Here is an 18,636-nt window from a genome sequence, read left to right on the forward strand (position 1 = left end):
TTTTTCTCATTGGCGAAACTGTGCAGCGGCACGCCCCCTGGGGCGGGGCGGCGCGCGACCGACTCTTCCGGGGGAGCATCGCCGCTTGCGCCGGTTCGTGGCGGGCCTCGGCTTGGTGCGGGCGGGTTAGAGGCGGCGGTGCCTGAGCGACCTCCACGGGGAAGCAGCTCTAGGGGTGTGGGACCAGGGGACGGTCTCCACGGGAGCCCCGGCGCAGGCAGGCGACCGGCTACGGTGGCGAGGTGCGGAGCTGCTGCTTGGGCCCCCTGGTTCTCTACCGCTGCAAATGCCTCCCGGACGGCGGGAGTAAAAGAAGCGGGAATGCTTCTCCTTCTGCCGCGTACTACGCAGCTCTCCCTTGCTTTGCTTGGGGAAGAAGAGCCCCAAGAGCCTGAGAGGGCCCCAGGGGCTGCACCTCAGCGCTGTGGGACAGGTGCTTGTTGGTGCTGTGAGGCACGGCTGGGGAAAGGCTGTTGATGGAAATGATGGGATCAGGGCAAGGTGGTGACAGATGGACCCAAGGGTGGATGGAAATGTGTATAAGCACTGCAAGGCCCAGTACAGCCAGAGCAGTGTCCCTGCTAATAACAGAGAAGGTTGTTCCTGGGTCATGTGTCCCTGGACGCTTCCTTGCTTATGTGTGGTAACTGACAAGTCATCGGCAGATGGCTCTGCATCCTTGCAGTAGAAAGACAGCCTCAAACGGCCTGCAGATGTTCCCTTCAAGCTGATGGGAAAAGCAACCGGTGGACAGCCAGCTGTCCTCAAGTTCACAGACTTGAACTGAGCAGAACCTGCTGGGAAGGTCATTAGGGCTCGTTATGCCTCGAGGGTCTAAGGCCAGTCCAGAAGCTTAAGTTGGTCCAGCATGCTTAAAATGATGGCTGCTGGCCTGTTGCAAGAGGTGCAAGAGCTTCTATTCACTGCAGCCAAGTCAGCAGCAAGGATCACTCTGACTTGAAGCATGTGAAGCTTTTGCCTACAGCCTGTGTTGTGCTGTGGGCTTGTTACTGGAAAACCTGTACTGGGTCCTCAGCCGTACACAGCCACTCTGCAAAGGGCGCGCTCTCAGATGGGATGTGGTGCATCAGTGGGGAGAAAAGAGGGTCACTGGGCTGTGTCAGAGGTGCTTCAGCAGGAGCACAATCTTTTATAAAGTCATCAGGTGAACAAACCTGGCATGGCAGAAGGGGAAAAATTTTCCTTGAGACTATTAGAAAACATCAGGCCAACAGCTTATTGTCATTGTGCTTATCATCACTGGCTTGAAAGCCGTTGGCACTCAGGAGGTGCCCCAGAAGCAGAGCAAGGCCCTGGTTACACTTGTCCCTTTCCCATGTTGTGCACAAGTGACCCTGACCAGAGGATTGGCATAACCATCTGGGTGCTTGTGAGCAGGGCAGTACACTGCTGTGAGCAGGTAAAGGCTAATTGCTTGATGAGTTTGTGGGTATCACTGTTCCCTCATAAGTTGTCACGTTGAGTTCTGGTTTGGCTTTCCTTGCAGTTCCTCTGGCAACTGATGCTGGAAGAGCCTAGCATCAGCAAGCTGCTGTTTGGTCCCTGAATTCCTCCCAGTGCCAATCAGCTGGTGTCTGGGCCTACTTTTCCCCAACCTGCCAGCAGAGAAGTTGCATCTGTCTCACTGCCTCAGCTGCTCAGCAGCTGCCTCTTTCAGCAGGAGCCCTGCATGCCCAGTGTGAGCACATGAGAGTGAGACCTGACCTCTACCAGTCTCAGTGTACAGCCTAGTCTTGGTGGTGAAGGATGTGCTTGCCCAGAGCAAGGAGTGTTGAAAGAGCAAAACTAGTTTTCCAAGCTTGCCCAAGAGCTCTGGAAGATGTTTTACCAGAAAGCCCTTTGCTGCCACCTGCCTGGCCCCTCAGCCCTGGATACCTCAGGGTCCAGCCCCTGCAGCAAACCCCAACAAGCAAGCTCTGCATCCCCGACTGGGGCTGCTGGTAGTGCTGCCCCCACACCCAGAGGGGACCCCCTTCTCCATGGCAGCAGGTGCATGACAAGGGGAAAGACTGTGATGGCTTCAGGGCATAGGGTCCTCGGCTCAAGGTCCTCACTTCAAGCTCCTCGTGTGTCGCCCCTCCTCAATGAGAGTGCTCAACTGTTGCTCCCTCTCACAAGCTGGGGACCTCAGCTCTTCTGCCGCTGCTGCTCCAAGGGCTTTTCTAGGCCAGCTCAAGTCTTTGACCTTCCAACTGGGTCTTGGCTGTAGCCATCAGTGTTTCTGGGAGTCTTGGAGGAGCTTTCTCAGAAATGACTGCCCAGCTACTGCTGTAAAGTTGCAGGAGAGAAGGAACCTTATCTGTTCCTGCCCATGACTTCCCACAGCCATCCTGGCTGCCCTCCCTGTCACCCACACCTTGGTGGGTCATTGGCAGGTGGGTGGCTGCTGCTGGCACTCACCAGGCTTTGGGATGAGCTGTGCCAGGGGCCAAACCATGATCAGGAGTGGAGAACAGCCAAAGGAGGGCAAGGGATGCTGGGGGCCAGGAGGAGTACAGAGGTCTGGGGGTACATGGTTCCAGCTACTTAACTACCCCCAAGCTGTGCTGTCTGCAGGCATAGTGGAGGCACCTACTGACCCCCAGACTGTTCTGATGCTGGGGAAGATGGGCTTCCAGCTGAAGCCGCTGCTGGCTCATGGTGCGTGCTAGGAGGAGTATGAGGCTGCAGTCTCCTTGCCGTGGCACACAGTGGCCATCAAAGTCCCCTCTGAAAGGAAGGTGCTGGAGGAAGACCTCAGGAAGCTCCTGCCCCATCCAATGCAGGTAGGGTGAGCAGGAGACATTGGCAAGGGCCAGTGGTGGGGCCCCCTGAACATCATAAAATGCTGCAGGGCAGGTCGGAGCATTGGAGGGTCCCTGGAGCATCAGGGGCTCAGGGGAGCAGAGGTACACCCTTTGGGGAGCTTCATGGCCAGTGGTGCTACTGGGACGCTCAATGCGGCAGGGGCATTAGGGAGTTCAGAGGACCAGGGAGCAGCTGGGGGAGTCCATGGGGTAGGGGGGCACTGGGGGCACCGGGGGGCAATGGGCAGGGATTCAGAGGGGCTTGGAGCTATTGGCAGTGGGAGCTCCAGGAGGATGGCAGCCATGGTGGGCACTTTGTGCGGAGCTGCCAGGAGTTAGGGGAGCATAAGTGGGCAAAAACGGGCAGGGGTGCAAGGCAAAGGGAGGCCAGAGTGGGGCAGGCCTGTGCCATGTCAAGCCCCTGCTGCCCACAGGTCTTGCCACAAGCACCTCATCACACTGTACCAAAGCATGGACACGAAGACAGGCTTCTACCTCCTCATAGAATCATAGAACAGCTTGTTTGGAAGAGACCTTCAAAGCTCATCTAGTCTAACCTCCTTGCAATAAGCAGGAACATCTTCAAACAGATCAGGTTGCTCAGAGCCCCGTCCAGCCTGGCCTTGACTATTTCCAAGGATTGAGAACCTACCACCTCTCTGGGCAACCTGTGCCAGTGTTTCACCACCCTCATTGTATTAGCTTGGTGCAAAAGTAATTGCAGTTTTGGACTGTGAATTTTAAATCATTATAACTAGGCTCAAACACATCTTTATCAATCAAAATAGGAGCCATTAAAATCAACACATTTTTGCCAATGAGAAATGTTTGTTTATTCCTGTAGCGTAAAAATACATGCTTCAGGATTCGACAAACTCTTGGAAAGCATTTTCTGCATCCTGCTGGGTGTGGAAGCATTCTCCCTGCAAAACGTTGTCAAGATGCTTGAAGAAGTGGTAGTTAGTTGGCAAGAGGTCAGGTGAATATGGTGGATGAGGCAAAACTGTAGCCCAATTCATTAAACTCTTGAAGTGCTGTTTGTGCAACATGTGGTTAGGCCTTGTCGTGGAGAAGAATTGGGCTCTTTCTGTTGACCAGTGCCGGTTGCAGGCATTGCAGTTTTTGGTGCATCTCACTGATTTGCTGAGCATACTTCTCAGGTGTAGTGGTTTTGCCAGGATTCAGAAAGCTCTAGTGGATCAGACTGGCAGCTGAACACCAAACAGTGACCATGACCTTTTTTGGCGCAAGAGTGGCTTTGGGAAGCGCTTCGGAGGTTTTATTGGTCCAGGCACTGAGCTGGTCATCGCTGGTTGTCGTGTAAAATCCGCTTATCATCACCTGTCACAATCTGATTGATAAATATTTCATTGCTGTTGTGTAGAATAAGAGACGACACTTCAAAATGACAATTTTTTTGATTTTCGGTCAGCTTATGAGGCACCCACTTATTGAGCTTTTTCATCTTTTTGATTTGCTTCAAATGCTGAATGACTGTAGAATGGTTGACGTTGAGTTCTTCAGCAACTTCTCATGTAGTCGTAAGAGCGTTGGCTTTGATGATCGCTCTCATTTGGTCATTGTCAACTTCTGATAGCTGGCCACTACACTCCTCATCTTCAAGGCTCTCGTCTCCTTTGTGAAACTTCTTGAACCTCCACTGCACTGTATGTTCATTAGCAGTTCCTGGGCCAAATGCATTGTGGGCTGGCCCCCTCAGGGAGCATCCTGGCACAGGTGCAGAGCCAGGAGCTCTGCTCCCAGAGCCAGGCAGAGCTCTGGTTCTCCCAGCTGCTCCTCACTCTGGCCTTACTGCACAGCAGCATCATCATTCACCAGTGGGTGAGCATGGAGGCATGGGGTCTTCAGTCTGGCAGCTGGGGACAGAGCTCCTCAAGGCAGCGAGGGCTCTGCAGGCTCTAGTCATGCTCCCTGGAAGATCATTCCCCCCAGCACAGCACAGGCAATGAAAGGCCTCCTGGAAGCCTCTCTTTGCCTCCACACCTCTGCCTGCTGCATTGCACCCTTACTTACCTACCCTCCCTCCACACAGCCACCTGCCCCACAGCTCCCAGTCCAAGCCCTCCTCCTCCCAGAGGAGCCTGCAGACCCTCATCTACCCACAGCTCCCTCCTTGGCCCCTGACATCTCCCTCTCCACAGCTGCCATCTGCCCCTGCCTGCCCTGGCACGCATTGCCCCTCCCCTGCAAGAGCCTTAAAGTTGGAAAACCTTCCCCTGGACACTGAGGACAACATGAAGGTCTCAATCTCCAGCTTCTCCAGGAGGATGACCCTGCAGGATGCCAGTGGGGAGTCCCTTGGAGCCTCCTCACATGAGGGGCTGTCAGCCAAGTTGGCACTGAGCCAGACCTTCTGCAGGTCCTACACTTGTGCCTCTCCCAAGATGCAGGCACAGTCCTATAAGCCCTTCTTGGCAGATACCTGGAGCATTGCAATCACGCTCTATGTCCTGCCCCTGGGCTGCATCCTTTTGATGGGACGTTGCCAGGAGCAATCGAAACAACACTCAGTCAGCAATGAGTGAGGAGCACAGCAATGACTTCAGAGCATCCGTGGGAGATTTAAACATGGTGAACCAACATACACAGCAGTGGCTACAGTAAGACCTGAGGCTGGGCATGGATTGGGGAGGCGAGGGGGAGATCCTGGAGCTGTGGTCCTGCTGAGAGAATTGCCGTGAAAGCGGCTGGTCTTGAGAGAGGGGCTGACCCACTCACATGGGCATTGCCAAGAGCTACCGGAGGAAGTTTAAATGCCTTCCTAGGGAGGTGATCAGGTCCAGCAAACTGGGCCAGCGAGCAGTTAGTGAAGCAGTTAGTGCAGCAGTTTGCACAGGCAGTTTAAGCAGGCAGGGCAAGCTCAAGTGATTTGCCTCACTTGGTTTTTGTCACCCTCGCAGAAGGGGCTGACTATGGTTTCCACTTGGTGCAAAGGTAAGTACTCCGTGCTCAACAGGAAGGAGGTGGCAACTCAGACAAAGCTGCCATGGGAACATGCAGCCACCCAGACCTCAGGCTGTAGAGAATGCCAGAACCTTTCACTGGTATGGAGTGGTAATACAGAAAATGGCTGTGTGAGGTGTGAGCAGGTGGATGACCTGCTCAGCCTGGTGGTAGAGCTGAAAGAGGAGGTGGAAAGGCTGAGAAGTATCAGGGAGCTGGAAAAGGAAGTCGACTGGTGGGATCAAGCTCTGGCCGCTCGGGGGCAGGTAAGACCACCAGAAAGAAAGGAAGATCAAGGGATTCCTGTGTCCTCCCCTTGCCTGACTGAAGAAGGCAGGTCAAGGGAAAGGGATGAATGGAAGCAAGTCCATACCTGAGGTGGCAGGAGAAACACCCCCCTACCCATCCCACCTTCCTAGGTGCCTCTGTCCAACAGGCATGCAGCTCAGGACATGGAATGCAGCAACTTCTGGAACAAGGGGAAATGGCAGCAAGTTCCTGCCTGGTGCAGAAGGAGGAGGGTCCCTGCTGTGACCACCCCACCCTCCAGAAGATGTCACCCTGCAGCCTCCATCAAAACAGCTTCCACCAAGAAAAAAAGGTGGGTTGTGGTTGTAGGAGACTCCCTTCTAAAGGGAACAGAAGGCCCTCCCTGAAGACAGAAGCAACACTTGCTTTCTGCCAGTCCCTGGGAACCTCTTCCCATCACCACCACTGTAATTACACAGGTGATGGAGAGCGGTCTCGGAAAGATGTCAGTCAGCTCCTTTAGCACTGTGGGGTTATCCCGTCTGCTCCCAGGGACTTGAGTCTGTCGTGTTTGTCTAAATGTTCCTCAGACCAGTTCTCTCTTTCCAAGGAGAACTCTTCCTCACATCTGGTACCCTCTCTGGCCTCAAGGGCCCATGATTCCTGAAGGCAGCAAAGGCCAAAAAGTTTTGAGGCCATGGCTGGCCAGTTGCCATACCTCCAGCCTGGGGTTTAACCACCTCTAACTGGTGCCTGGGGTTTAACCCCTTCCATGTGCGGGACTTTGCACATGCCTTTGCTAAACTTCATGAGGCTCATTTCTCCAGCTTGGCCACTCAGCTCTTAACAACCCCCTGGTGTATCAGCTGCTCCTCCCAACTTTATCATCTGCAAACTCATTCAGGGTGCACTCTGACCCATCATCCAGGTCATTAATGAAAAGGAGAAAGTAGTGGCCCCTAGAGCAGGTTGTCCAGAGAAGCTGTGGATGCCTGTTCTGCTTACTGCAGAACAATGTTTAGATTTCTCACTGTACTATTTACTGCATGGAGGAAATATGCCAGGCCAAACACTGCTTGCCTTCTCTCCAGCAGCCTGATATCCATTCATGAAGCAAACTTTCAGGTATCTTCCCTCCCTGATAACCATTTGCTCCAGAGTCTGTATTTTAGAGCTATGGAGGCAAACTTTCAGGTGAGGCCTGATAATTGTTTGCAGAGCAAACTTTCAGGAAACAAAATTCTCAGGAAGAAAAAAAAAAAAAAAAGGAGTGGAATAGCAGGAGGGATGGCTCAAGCTGGGTCCCTGCACAGAGGTCCAACCTGAACATAGAAAACCATAGACTTTTATATCCTTAAAGACCACTGATACCATGATTCAATCCAATAGCAATATTTCAGTTTGGGGTCTTCTTACTTCTCATTGGATCTTTTTCACTGATCTCATACGTGTCTTTGTTTTGCTTAGCTGTAGACACTGTTTATGGTCCACAGCCTTGCAGGTGCTGTTTTATCTGAATAAATCCTTCTCAGTGAAGTGCAAAACAGGCCCATTTCGCAGATGTCTGTAATGTCTCCGCGTTAGCCTTGAAATCATTATTTTTTTCCCAGTCATTTCCGTTCTTCCCAGCAAAGTGCAAACTAGACCTTATTTTGCAAGTGTTCAGTGTAGTTTGTAGTTGCTTTTGGTAAATAAGAGCAGAACATTATAGCTCGAGATTTCTGCAAATCCAGCTTACTGAGTAACACGAAGTAGAGAGTATATTAAAAATCATACAACCTTATACTTCTAAATGATTCATTATATTTAGTGTGCATTTACTTAAGCTAAATGATTAATATTAAACTGGGCTCACCCACTGACCTGTGAGTAATAAAACCATTGCCATACAGCCCACTTATTTAGCAGAGAGAGTTCAAAGTGGGCTCGCCCAGGTTGTCATATTTATAGAATAAAGTGGTTGACTCGTAGTCAAATTGCATACAGTAGGAAAAGTATGCACAAGACTCCCTGCACCCACAACTTACCAGTGTTTAGTGTGTTGTTCTGCTTCCTTGTGGGTTTCCTAAAAGGAGTTCTTGGCCTCGCTATGGCTCGGGCCTTTACCTCCTCTGGAGCCTGGACCAAACTGCTGCTGGTTTGGTGGGGGGAGTCAAGTGCATCCACCACAATGCCCCATCATTGGAAGTGTTCAAAGTCAGTTTGGACAAGGCTTAGAGCAACCAGATTGAATGAAACATGTCCCTGCCCATGGCAGAGAGGTTGGACTTTGGTTGTTGCCAACCTAAACCACTGTACAGACTCTGCAGTTCTTGGAAATGAAGTTACCAGAGAGGTTATCTGCAGGATCTAGAGGAGGTTCACGGAAAACTGAGGTGAACAAAAAGGGGTTTGAATGACATTCCTGGACCTCATGACCATCTTACTGACCATTGCCACTGGCATGCAAGATAATCAGCATGGAGAAAACTGTGGAGAGACGTATTTTGGACACCTTCAGACACACTGGTGAAGAAGCGCCCAGGCAGGCAGGTGAGTAGAAATGCTTCCCAGTTGCTTTACTACTTAAATGAGAACTCTGTAATCTAAAAAGCGCTACTTGTTTCAATACAGGGCTTTCAGAAACTGGTTTAGCTATAGCCAAGGATGGATCAGGAGACTGGTGGAAACACTCTAGCTTTGCTGGAGAGGCTTGGCTCAGCCACTGTATAGCAGACTGGAACACCACCACAGACTGAAACTCTGTCCAGCTCTGCTGGCTTCAGTCAGCTCTGTGTCTACTGTTGTCTAGGAAAACCAGCAGGTAGCAGGCAGGGGGTTGTAGTAACTTGGGATCATCAGGAAGCAAGACTTCTCTGACTTGTTAGGAGCACTGGACGACAAACCTTTCCAAAGTTGGCTCTGCCCTTAGTAACCCGGATTTTCCTGCCTTCATTAAGTCAGCATGTAAGGATGGCTCCACAATCCTCTCCATCTGAACTCTTCAAAATTTCCTCTACATGGTTCAATTTAGGGACAGCTGGGTAGGCAGATTCATAGAACAGTTTGGGTTGGAAGGGACCTTCAAAGCTCATCTAGTCCAACCCCCTGCAATGAGCAGGGACATCTTCAACCAGATCAGGTTGCTCAGAGCCCCAACCAGCCTGGCCTTGAATGCATCCAGGGATGGGGCATCGGCCACCTCTCTGGGCAACCTGGGCCAGTGTTTCACCACCCTCAGTGTAAAATATTTCTTCCTCATGTCTAGCTTGAATCTCCCCTCTTTTAGTTTAAAATCATTACCCCTTGTCCTATCACAACAATGAAGAACGAAGAATACCATGGTGCTATGCTGCAAAGGCAGCAGCTGGAGGAGCACTCAACTCGCTGGAAGGCCCTATGCTGCCCATCAAGTACAAACATGTGCCACTAACTTGACCTATAGGATTTGTGGCATGAATAGTGGCTAGGGAAAGCTTGTAGCATTAGGTTTCTCTCTTTGTCCTGTCAGAGAAGAGTAATTTGCGGAACAGAAAGCTTGGGTAGCTGTCATCCTCGCAGGTCTTTCTGCATTTCCAGAGGTACTGCTGCCTTCCTCAGCAGGGTGTAGTCTCCATCTGCTCTGCCCTGAGTCACCTTTCCTTGGCTTTTGCTCCCCTTTCAATCACCTCCTCAAAGGAGGTGGCTCTGCTCTTTTCTGATTTCTCTGCTGCTCTGAATATCCTTGTGGTCTCCAGAGATTACTCTCCTAGTGGTTTCCTAAGCATTACTTTCTTCTGTCCTTTGGGGGTTCTGTCAGTTTCTACTGCTCTGGATTCTGTCCTTTGGGGAGACTTGGTTGAGCTCATCCACAGGCAAACACAGCTCTTATCCCTTTTCTTTATAATGTTACTTAGGGTGTGTGCCCACTTGCTGTCTTTCAATTTCCACCACTCTTCCTCATCTCCAGGCCAGGCAGGTGAGTTCAGGTGAAGCTGCCTCTGGAGGATCCAGAGCAGGGAGGAGATTGCCATCGATGCACTTCAGCAGGCTGTGTCCTTGCCCTTGCCCCATGGCCTGTCTCCAGACCTCTGCCAGATCATTCCAGACATACAGAAACCCTACAGAACATGTCCTTGCCCACAGGGACAGTTTCTGCTACTGCTGTACCATAATCTTTGCTCATGCCTTGAGCTAAGAAATCTCAGATTCTTTCCCTGACTAGATTTTCCTGTTCTTCCTGTACATGCTCTCTTTGTAGAACCACATGGAGTTACTGGGTGCTAAGAAATCATATGTGTGGCAACACATTCCCTAAGCTGTTTTGCATTGTTCAGAGGAAGTATTTGGTGTCTGCAGATGGTAGAATTTCACTTTGGTTTGCCTGTAACAGCAGCAGAAATAAGTTTGTAGTGGACTCTTGTCTCTGTAACAAACTTCCATCAATTCCACTAGAATTCAACCATGGCATTTGGGGTTAATTTGGAATTCAGAGTGGATGCCGTGCATTTATTTCTATGAGTGGGCGTATTTCTGAGGCAGCACTCATCTTTTTCAATAGGTAAGAAGGGCAAATGGGATCTTCATATTCTTCATATTCTATAAATTACGTACTACCAGCCTACAGGATTTTCCACAAAAAAAAAAAAATCATGTGGTGATTTATGAATCTTAAAAATGTCATGTGATGAGAGTGACCAAACAAGCACCTGTTTATATTTGTGCATGGTTAAGGAAGAAAAGCCTTTAGAAACGCTGAGAATAGCTTAAGGTTGCCTCAAGAAAATACTTGCTTGTCTTCTTCCTAGCACAGAAAAAAAGCCAACCAGTATTAAGGCCCATGCCACAAAGACAGACTTTCAAGTAATTTTCCTTAATCGTCCCTCTCAGTAATAAACTTCACCTGGAAGCATCTCAGAGGACTTACGACACGTGAGTCCCATGTGTCAAAGTGTAGTAGCAGCTGGCAAGTGCCTCTTCACAGGACTGTACTGTCACTCCCAAGGAGCCCCATGCAGCCTTTGCAGAGCCTGCTTTTGGAGGGACCACCACTGATGACATGTTGTCACCAGGCAAAGCTCCTAACACGTGGCTAACAATACCCAATTGCAGCATTGAGTTGTACCAATGAGATGTAGGAAATGAAACAAAATCAGAGGAACAGGAACACCCTCTTGCTCAAAGCAGGCAAGAGAACAACCAGTTTTTCCAAAAGCCTGGCTGAAAATTTTAGCAATTATGATCTGCTTGAGAGAAAAATCGCTAAAAGGTCACAAATGCTAGGAGAAGCTTCCGGAGACATGACAAAGCACGTATCAGCACATTACACAGTACTTTCCGCTAGCTATCTGTAACTGCTGAGAGTTGAGGCTTGCATTTTAACAATTGCTTCCCCCTTTTTGGTCCACTGCCTTTCTCTTTGCTGCTGGGATTAATTAATTAATGTATTTCTCTTTAATCTCCATGTTCCGTCAGGTACAGGATTAGTCAGGAGTAAATCAGAAGAAATGGATGCAAGACAGCTGAGATTACTTGTCCGAAGAGCCGTTTTCCTGTAATTGCTTCACTTTTTTACTTTACAGGAACACAGAAGGTACCCAAATACATCAGCCCAGCAGCAGCAGTGGGAGGCAGAACACCTGAGCGTGGCTGCTTTCTGCAGTGCATTGCTGTCCTGCTCCCCAACGGTATGGACAGCACAGCCACCAGCTATTGCTAGGGAAGCTCTGTAGCAAGTTAGCCTTGCCTCTGTGCATCTGTAGAGATCAGCAGATGAAGACATGCTTTCCAGAGTGGTATTGTAACCTCTCCATAGGGCTACAGAATGGAAGGGGGGACAATGAATTCTGTAACTTTGCTTCAGAAAAAGTTCTGGAAGACGAAATAGAGGCAATGATCTCTGACTGTTCAGGGACCAAGGCTATGATTATCTGTGTCATCTCAGTGGTTCATTCCTGCCTGTCCTTGCTACTGAATCTAACAGTCAGGGCTGCTCCTAGTTTTGCCTCTCTCTGCATCCATATCAGCCATTTCTCCATGCTCAAATGCTGTTGCCTCTAGCACTGGGCAGGGTCTCACAGTGCACAGGCAGACCAGGTGGTTTCTTTAATTCACAGCTGCCATGTTTCCCCACGTTCCACCAGCTCTTCAGCAGCAGCAGTTTCATGACGCCAGGCTCATCTCCCCTTGTGAGCAACAACTCCACAAGCCAGGTGTCCATCCCAAGTACCGGGGTGCCAGCAGCTCCAGCCACCCGCAGGTTTCCAGGATGACAGCGGCGGTGTCTCCCGGGTCCCTGCCCTGTGACACGCACCAACAGAGCATCCCAAGGCCTCACCTCCAGCTGCCAACAAAATGGCAGCCGGCGCTTTTACCCACAGTAAAAATGGCGCCGCGGTCCCTCTGAAGTACTGGCAAGCAGCATCTTCCTCGCGAGACCGCTCCGGAGGCGGGGATTGGCGGGGGCGCAGGTGAGGCGGGGCAGGGCGTGGTGCGGCGCGAGCGCGGCGCAGGGCGAGCGGTGGCAGTGAGCCGCGCTGCTCCTGCCGTCTCCGCCGCCCCGGTCGCCGCCGCTTCGGCATGAGGAAGCGCAACGAGTCGGTCACGGTGGAGCATGAGCGCGCCGCTGCCGCGCCCGTGCCCCTCGACAAGGGCTGCAGCCTAAGGCACAGCCTGCGCCTGCCCGCTGCCGACACGGGCATGAAGCGACCGCTGGGCAGGTGAGCGCCGCCGCGGTGGCGTCCCCGCGCCAGGCTTTGTTGTCCCCCACGCCCCCGGTTCCTGCTGAGCCCGCCGCACCTAGCTGGAGGGACCCCCGTCCTCGGCAACCCCGCTGTCCGGCAGGCCTGCGGCCGCAGCGCCTCTCGGTCCTCCCCACCGGGGACCACCGGTGGCCTGGCGGGGAGCGGAGCCTCGGGCATCTCCTCAGCCTAGTGGCGGGGATGACGGGGACAGATCGGGAGGATGATGGGAGCGGCGGTGGTGGCGGGGCTGTGTTATGCAAGGAGAGGGAAAAGGGTCTTTCCGCCTTTCCACAGCACCACGGCAGCCCGCGACCGAAGAGCCCTGGGGGCAGAAAAGTACGTGGGAATTCGGGATGTTTCGCACGTTGGTTACACTGCTCGGGCCCTTGTGTGCCGGGTGAGCAGATGCTGTCCCCTCCTCGGATGCTTTCGAGTTCTCAGTACATCTAACTAATTAGAGGATGGGCTGGTAGTGGGTCCTGCAGACGCAGATTTGCGTAACAAAGGCTAGAAGTATTGTGTTTTCATACCTGAGGGTTGCTTCGTCCAGCCCACTTCATGTAGGCAGGCATTCTCTCCCCAAAAAGTGGCTAGCACAAAATCTTATCCATCAGAGAGTGTGGAGGAGCAGGGGCCTGCAGGTAGGCCAATAAATGAATTGGATTTAGGTGTTGATGGGAGAAACTTTTACGTGTGGCTCTGTTGAAAAGAGTTTAGCTGTGAATTTTTACTAGCTGTGTTAACGTTTTAAACATTTTGTGTATATTTGTGCTGTGTTCCTCTATACAAAGATATAAGCATCTTCCATTGTTGCAGATTTTAAGCTGAAACCTTCACGCAAGATTTCAGGGGATGGAGTACGCAGTGAAGACTGACTCACAGTTGCAGAGGTTTGGGAAGGAAAAGGCGCAACCTTTTAGCTTAATCTACACCAGCATAGTGCTTTTCTTTGACTGTGTTTTGTAAGTGTGAAGAATATTTAATGATCAAAAGAGCTGTGTGGTTTGGGTAGTTGAAGCCAAATTGCTGTGCTTTGGGAATACAGCAGGTTGTTAAAAAAAAGAGAGTGCTTATCGGTGGATTTCTAAAAAATGAGCCAATGTGGCTGTTTCCCTGGTAAAATTTCTCTGTTCTCGTAGACAAAATTAATGTTTAAAAATAACTTTTTCCTGTTCATGGCATGGGTTTTTGTAATGTTCAAAGACAGAGGCTTTAAAATATTATTTCTTTTATTGGGTAGTAGCTATTCAACTTTATGCCCTGAAGGTAAACCTTTGGATGTTTTCAGTGATCTCTGTTATGACAAACTTTTGGTAATTGAAGATGGCGCTGGGTTGATCCCTCCAGTGACTGTGCAATAGATCAGAGTCTTGTCAGTACTTTGCTTTTGTAATATTTAAAAATTCAGCATATTTATTCCATTTGTCCAAGAGGGTAACTTCTAAGGTAATCGGATGATAGCTTATTAACTTCTTCAACATTGTGAATGACATTCAAGTGCTTTTTACTGAAGGAGAAATACTTCAGTGATGAGTACTGAGCAAGTCTAAAGGCCACATATTGCAGGATATTGTGGAAACCAGACATAGCACAGCTGTTAGATACTGTGTTGTAAAAGCCAAGCTAAAAGCAGGGAAAACATCCAATCTGTGGAAAGTCTTCTTGTATTTATTTCTCCATTTGTGCATTTAAAAATGGTCAGCAGGCAAATTTTTATCACTTTTCTCCATGTTGACCCTTCAAAGCCTGTTTCAGAAATCCCTGAAGTGTCCTGTATGTATTTTGGGGCCTTTCTTTCTTTCTTAGGTACTGTATTCCATACAACAGTGTTTCTGAAACTCTTGACATTGTAGGAAAGCTTTGTTTGGAACTCGCTTTCCTTTTTCCACATTTTGAGAAACTATTTTTATTAAAAAAAAAGGTCCTGTAGATCATCTTGTGCAGTGTTGCTAAAATGGTGTCTGTGTTTTTAACTGAGTAAAAGTGCAAAGTGCAACAATCGCTCACTTCTGTACTTGTGTTGGTTTTTCTTTTCTGCTGTTGTGGGTTGAGTTGTCTGTCTTTCTTACTGATGTTCAGTGGACCTCCTTTGACTTCCTTACTTTGTGAGCCTTCAGGCAAGATGTCTGGGTCTGCAAGTACCATCCAGTTATGTTTTTCTACAGGGTAACAAATATACTGCTGAAGTGTGAATCTGAGCATGCAGGAATGGGAGGTCTGGGCAGAAGAAAGTATGATGCCCAGAGATAAGGTTGTCATCCAGAACAAACACCCTGAGTCAGGTCATACAGCTCCCTAGACCAGTACCTCACCTTCAGCAGTGGACAACAGCGGGTGTTTAAAGATGAACATAAAAAGGGTACGTACACAGTGGACCTCCCTTGGGATTACCCTGACTGTGGCCAGTTATTTGTCTAACAAGCTGCTGAGTGATGATCTATATCCTCATCTCTTAATATGCAAAGTCATGCTGTTATTGCAGTATTCCTTATACCACTGGCTATAAAATTAGCATTTGATTGTGATGGTGTTTTCAGTGTTGTACATCAGTTTTACTCCTCAGCTTGCAGAAGCTGTAAGGAGATGAAAACTCCGCTGCAAGGTTGCTGGGATGCTGGAGGTGGTGTAATACGTGGAACTGGGGACTTGTGCCACAGCAAACTGTTCTTAGCAGCATGCTCATTGTTGAAATAGTTAAAATCAGCACTTCTGGTGGCTGTGAATTCTGCATTCAGGGGAAGTGGGGTTGTCTGCATTTCCTACTGCGGTTATTTAGTCTCCCTGCAGACTTGGGAAAACAGCACATGTGTTTGGCTTCAGTATGTATGTCTCCATCTCTTCTTTGTAAATGATACAAACTGCTGGTTAGAAAAGCAAATCCACCCCACAGTTGTGTGAAGTGGCTGCAACTTATTCTTGCAACAGTATTTTTTAATTTTTAAATTTTCACTAGCACTGTATTTGTCCCTCTGGTTTGATTCAGTCATATCATCACACTGTGCTCATTCATCCAGGAGCTGAAGTTCATACTGAAGTTTCAGCTGTGCATTTGAACTACTCTGTTACAGAAAGAGTGTGTGCATGTATGTATAACGGAGATGAATATCTGATAAATAAGATTTAAGTGGCTTTGTCTAGTGCATGCTGTATTCAATATGGCTTTTCTTAAATGGTTTACAAATAAAAAGGAACAAATACAGGTATTTCCATTTTTGTTCCATCGGTAGTGGTAAAATACAGTATGGTGGTTATCTAAGAACTTCACCAGGAGCTACTTTAAAAGTCTGTGAATAGCTTGTTTTTTAAAGGAATGGAGATGCTTTGTCAGAAACCGTTACATGCAGTGATGCAGCACTAAAGAGGGAGTATGCAGTGCTGGGTTTTCCCAGTATGTGTGTTTTGCGTGAATGGCCATTCCTCTAATATTGGTGTTATGATGCATTTTCCAGGTGACAGCATTTAGGTACTGGGTGGTTTTTAAGGGAGCATTGTGTTTTGGGTAGTTGCTCTGACTATTTTTTTGTGGTCAGTGGCTCTGGTGTTCTGAGGAAATGCATTTGAGCAGCCTTGGATTTAGAAAACCTTTATGTGGGAGCACAGAGAATAAAGAAAATCAAGTGGTATTAATACTGGCATTGATATAAAAGCGAATTTTCCTGTCTCATTTCTGCTGAACCCTGATCCTGGTGGCAGTCACATGTATATTGCCCTTCCTGTCTGTGACCTAGTCCTTAATCCGTGCCTCATTAATCCCAATCAGTAGTCAGACTGTATACCTGAAGTGTTAATTTTGCCATTCCTTATTCTCCTACAAACATCAGTTTGCTGCAAGTGTTAAAACCTTTTTCTCTCTCTCTCCATGCTGTGAAGCAGTGAAGAGCTCCAGGTCCCATGTGTGTAAGCTAGGTACCTCAACGCTTTTGTCCTCCTGTGTCCAAGGAGAAGCCTGCTGTTCCTTCAGGCTGTCTCTTCAGTTCTCTCAGCTATCTTTGCTCCTAGTGACCCCCTCTTCATGGTATAGGTCCCTATGAGGTGCATTTTTGGCACACTTCTTGTTGTCCAGCTTGTGGATTCCACAAGCTATATCTTTTTTGTCTCCATACATTATGGTTTGATGTAATTTCATTTACGCTGTAATCGCCCACATTTGCATTCCTGTTAGGTGTGTGCAGCTTTCTCACTTGGAAACTTCTCTGGAAAGGCAGAGGGTTGCTTTCATAGTACCCTTTCCTGGTAGTTTTGTGAAATACAGTGAGCATTGAGGATGAGGGGCTGCAGCAGTCTGCTGCTGTCTTTTCATCTGATGCAGCTGAATTTTACTGCAATGGTGAGTGTGCCAGGTGGGTTGAACGTGATGTGTGGTGACCCTTGGTGCCATCCTGCCCAGCTGCTGAAGTGCTCCATGCTTTCCTGTGTCTCTTTGGATATAAGCAGCAGTATCTTTCCTCTGACGGAAAACTTGGCCATGTGTTCCCCGCCCCCTCCCTTGCCTTGTATGTCAAGGCCTAGCCTCTTTTTTTTCTGATGCTACTTCGGAAGCATTTGCACAGTCTTTTATGATTATTTCATTCTGGTAATTGTGGCAGAGATGACAAATTTTTGGATTGTTCTACAAGTTTTCATCAATATTGTAAGAATTTTTTTTTTTTCTTTTCCCAACTGAGTTTTGTGCAGTTGTCTCTCTAAATTGCTGTCTTCAGGTTAAATCATTTGTTAGTACTCTTCAAGGAGGAAATGTGCTGTTTGTATAGACATTTCATCAGTCACCCATCTTTTTCACCAATTCCACCTTCCTACTGGGTAGCTGCCGCTATTTCAGTTGTTCTTGATAGTTGTTCTTGAACAAAGTTCGCAAAGGAACTGTGGAATGGTTTCCAGTCACTTGTATGTGCTTTCTTCCATAGTAAAGTGCAGGTTGAATTACAGTTCCTCGTTTGTGTAAAATGTGTAAAAGCACCTTGCTCAGTGTGTGGATTTTTTTTGTTGTGTGGGTTGCTGGGGGTTTTTGTTACAATTCTCTTGAAGAGGATGCACAGTATTATTTTTCTCAGATCTGTCAAAAATGGGATTGTGTAATTACTCCAGGCCTGTCTTACTCTCTCTCTCTTTTTTTTTTTTTTTTTTATTTTGTTAATGAAAAGAAACTTTGTGGCTGTGTCTAAATTCTGTTTTGTCTCAGGCATTGTTATCCGTTTTGGCAGTTTTTGGCTTAGTGAGTGCCCTGACTTGCTACCAAGTCACCCAGTTGGGGGCATTAGGTGTTCAGTCTCTGTATCATCTTCCTAATCTGTTCAGCCTTTGCAGCCATTATAATTCTCCTTCCTTGTGCTCATCTTGTCGTTCTTTTTTCTTGAAGATGTGTAATTCATTCAGCAAAAATAACAGGACTCCCTGCAATGTGGGAAGTTATTAGTTTTATTAGTGTGTTTTGTTTTTTTTTTTTTTTAATATAGGACTTTTTTTTCGAGGACTTAATGATTTGTGAGGCCATCGTCTTGATGTGTAGCTGACAGTTCTGTTTAGCTGACAGTTCTGTGCCTCAGTGCATTACTGTTAAAGCCTTTTTTCTTTCACCATGTTCATCACTGACTTTGTTTTTTATGTTAAACAGGCGTGGTTTACTCTCTCGAGCATCTCTTGAGACTCCTAGCATCCTCTTGCATGCTTGTATGACCTAAGATTTATTTCCTTGGATCTACTTTTCCCCTGAGCTTCTCTTAATTATCTGTGATGCACAGCATTTTTCTGCTGCATCGGCTCCGTGTTATGTCATCCTACAGTCTTGCAGTTTCCTCAAGTGCCCATATTTGTCAGAGAGACCTCTGCTTGAGCGGGCTTGCTTCAGACTGAAGACAGTTTGCCCTGTAGTTATGACTGCGTTTTCTGTTGGTCTGTTTGAACTCCTAATGTCATTG

At 48.4% G+C, this 18,636-nt stretch overlaps 1 protein-coding gene across 2 annotated transcripts in view; it reads left to right on the forward strand.

The window, feature by feature from the left end:
* Nucleotides 1–12,436: 12,436 nt before the first annotated feature.
* Nucleotides 12,437–18,636, forward strand: part of ABHD12 (abhydrolase domain containing 12, lysophospholipase) — a 46,359-nt gene continuing 40,159 nt past the window's right edge. The window contains exons 1-2 of one of the 2 annotated variants that reach the window (XM_021300576.2): nucleotides 12,437–12,697; nucleotides 13,016–13,057. In XM_021300576.2, the coding sequence (XP_021156251.2) occupies nucleotides 12,558–12,697; nucleotides 13,016–13,057 (182 nt within the window). In that variant the 5' untranslated portion in view covers nucleotides 12,437–12,557. The remainder of the gene's footprint in view (nucleotides 12,698–13,015; nucleotides 13,058–18,636) is intronic. The other variant, XM_065059010.1, reaches the window with a different exon arrangement.

Source organism: Columba livia, chromosome 3, assembly GCF_036013475.1.
Source record: "Columba livia isolate bColLiv1 breed racing homer chromosome 3, bColLiv1.pat.W.v2, whole genome shotgun sequence".
NCBI lineage: Eukaryota > Metazoa > Chordata > Aves > Columbiformes > Columbidae > Columba > Columba livia.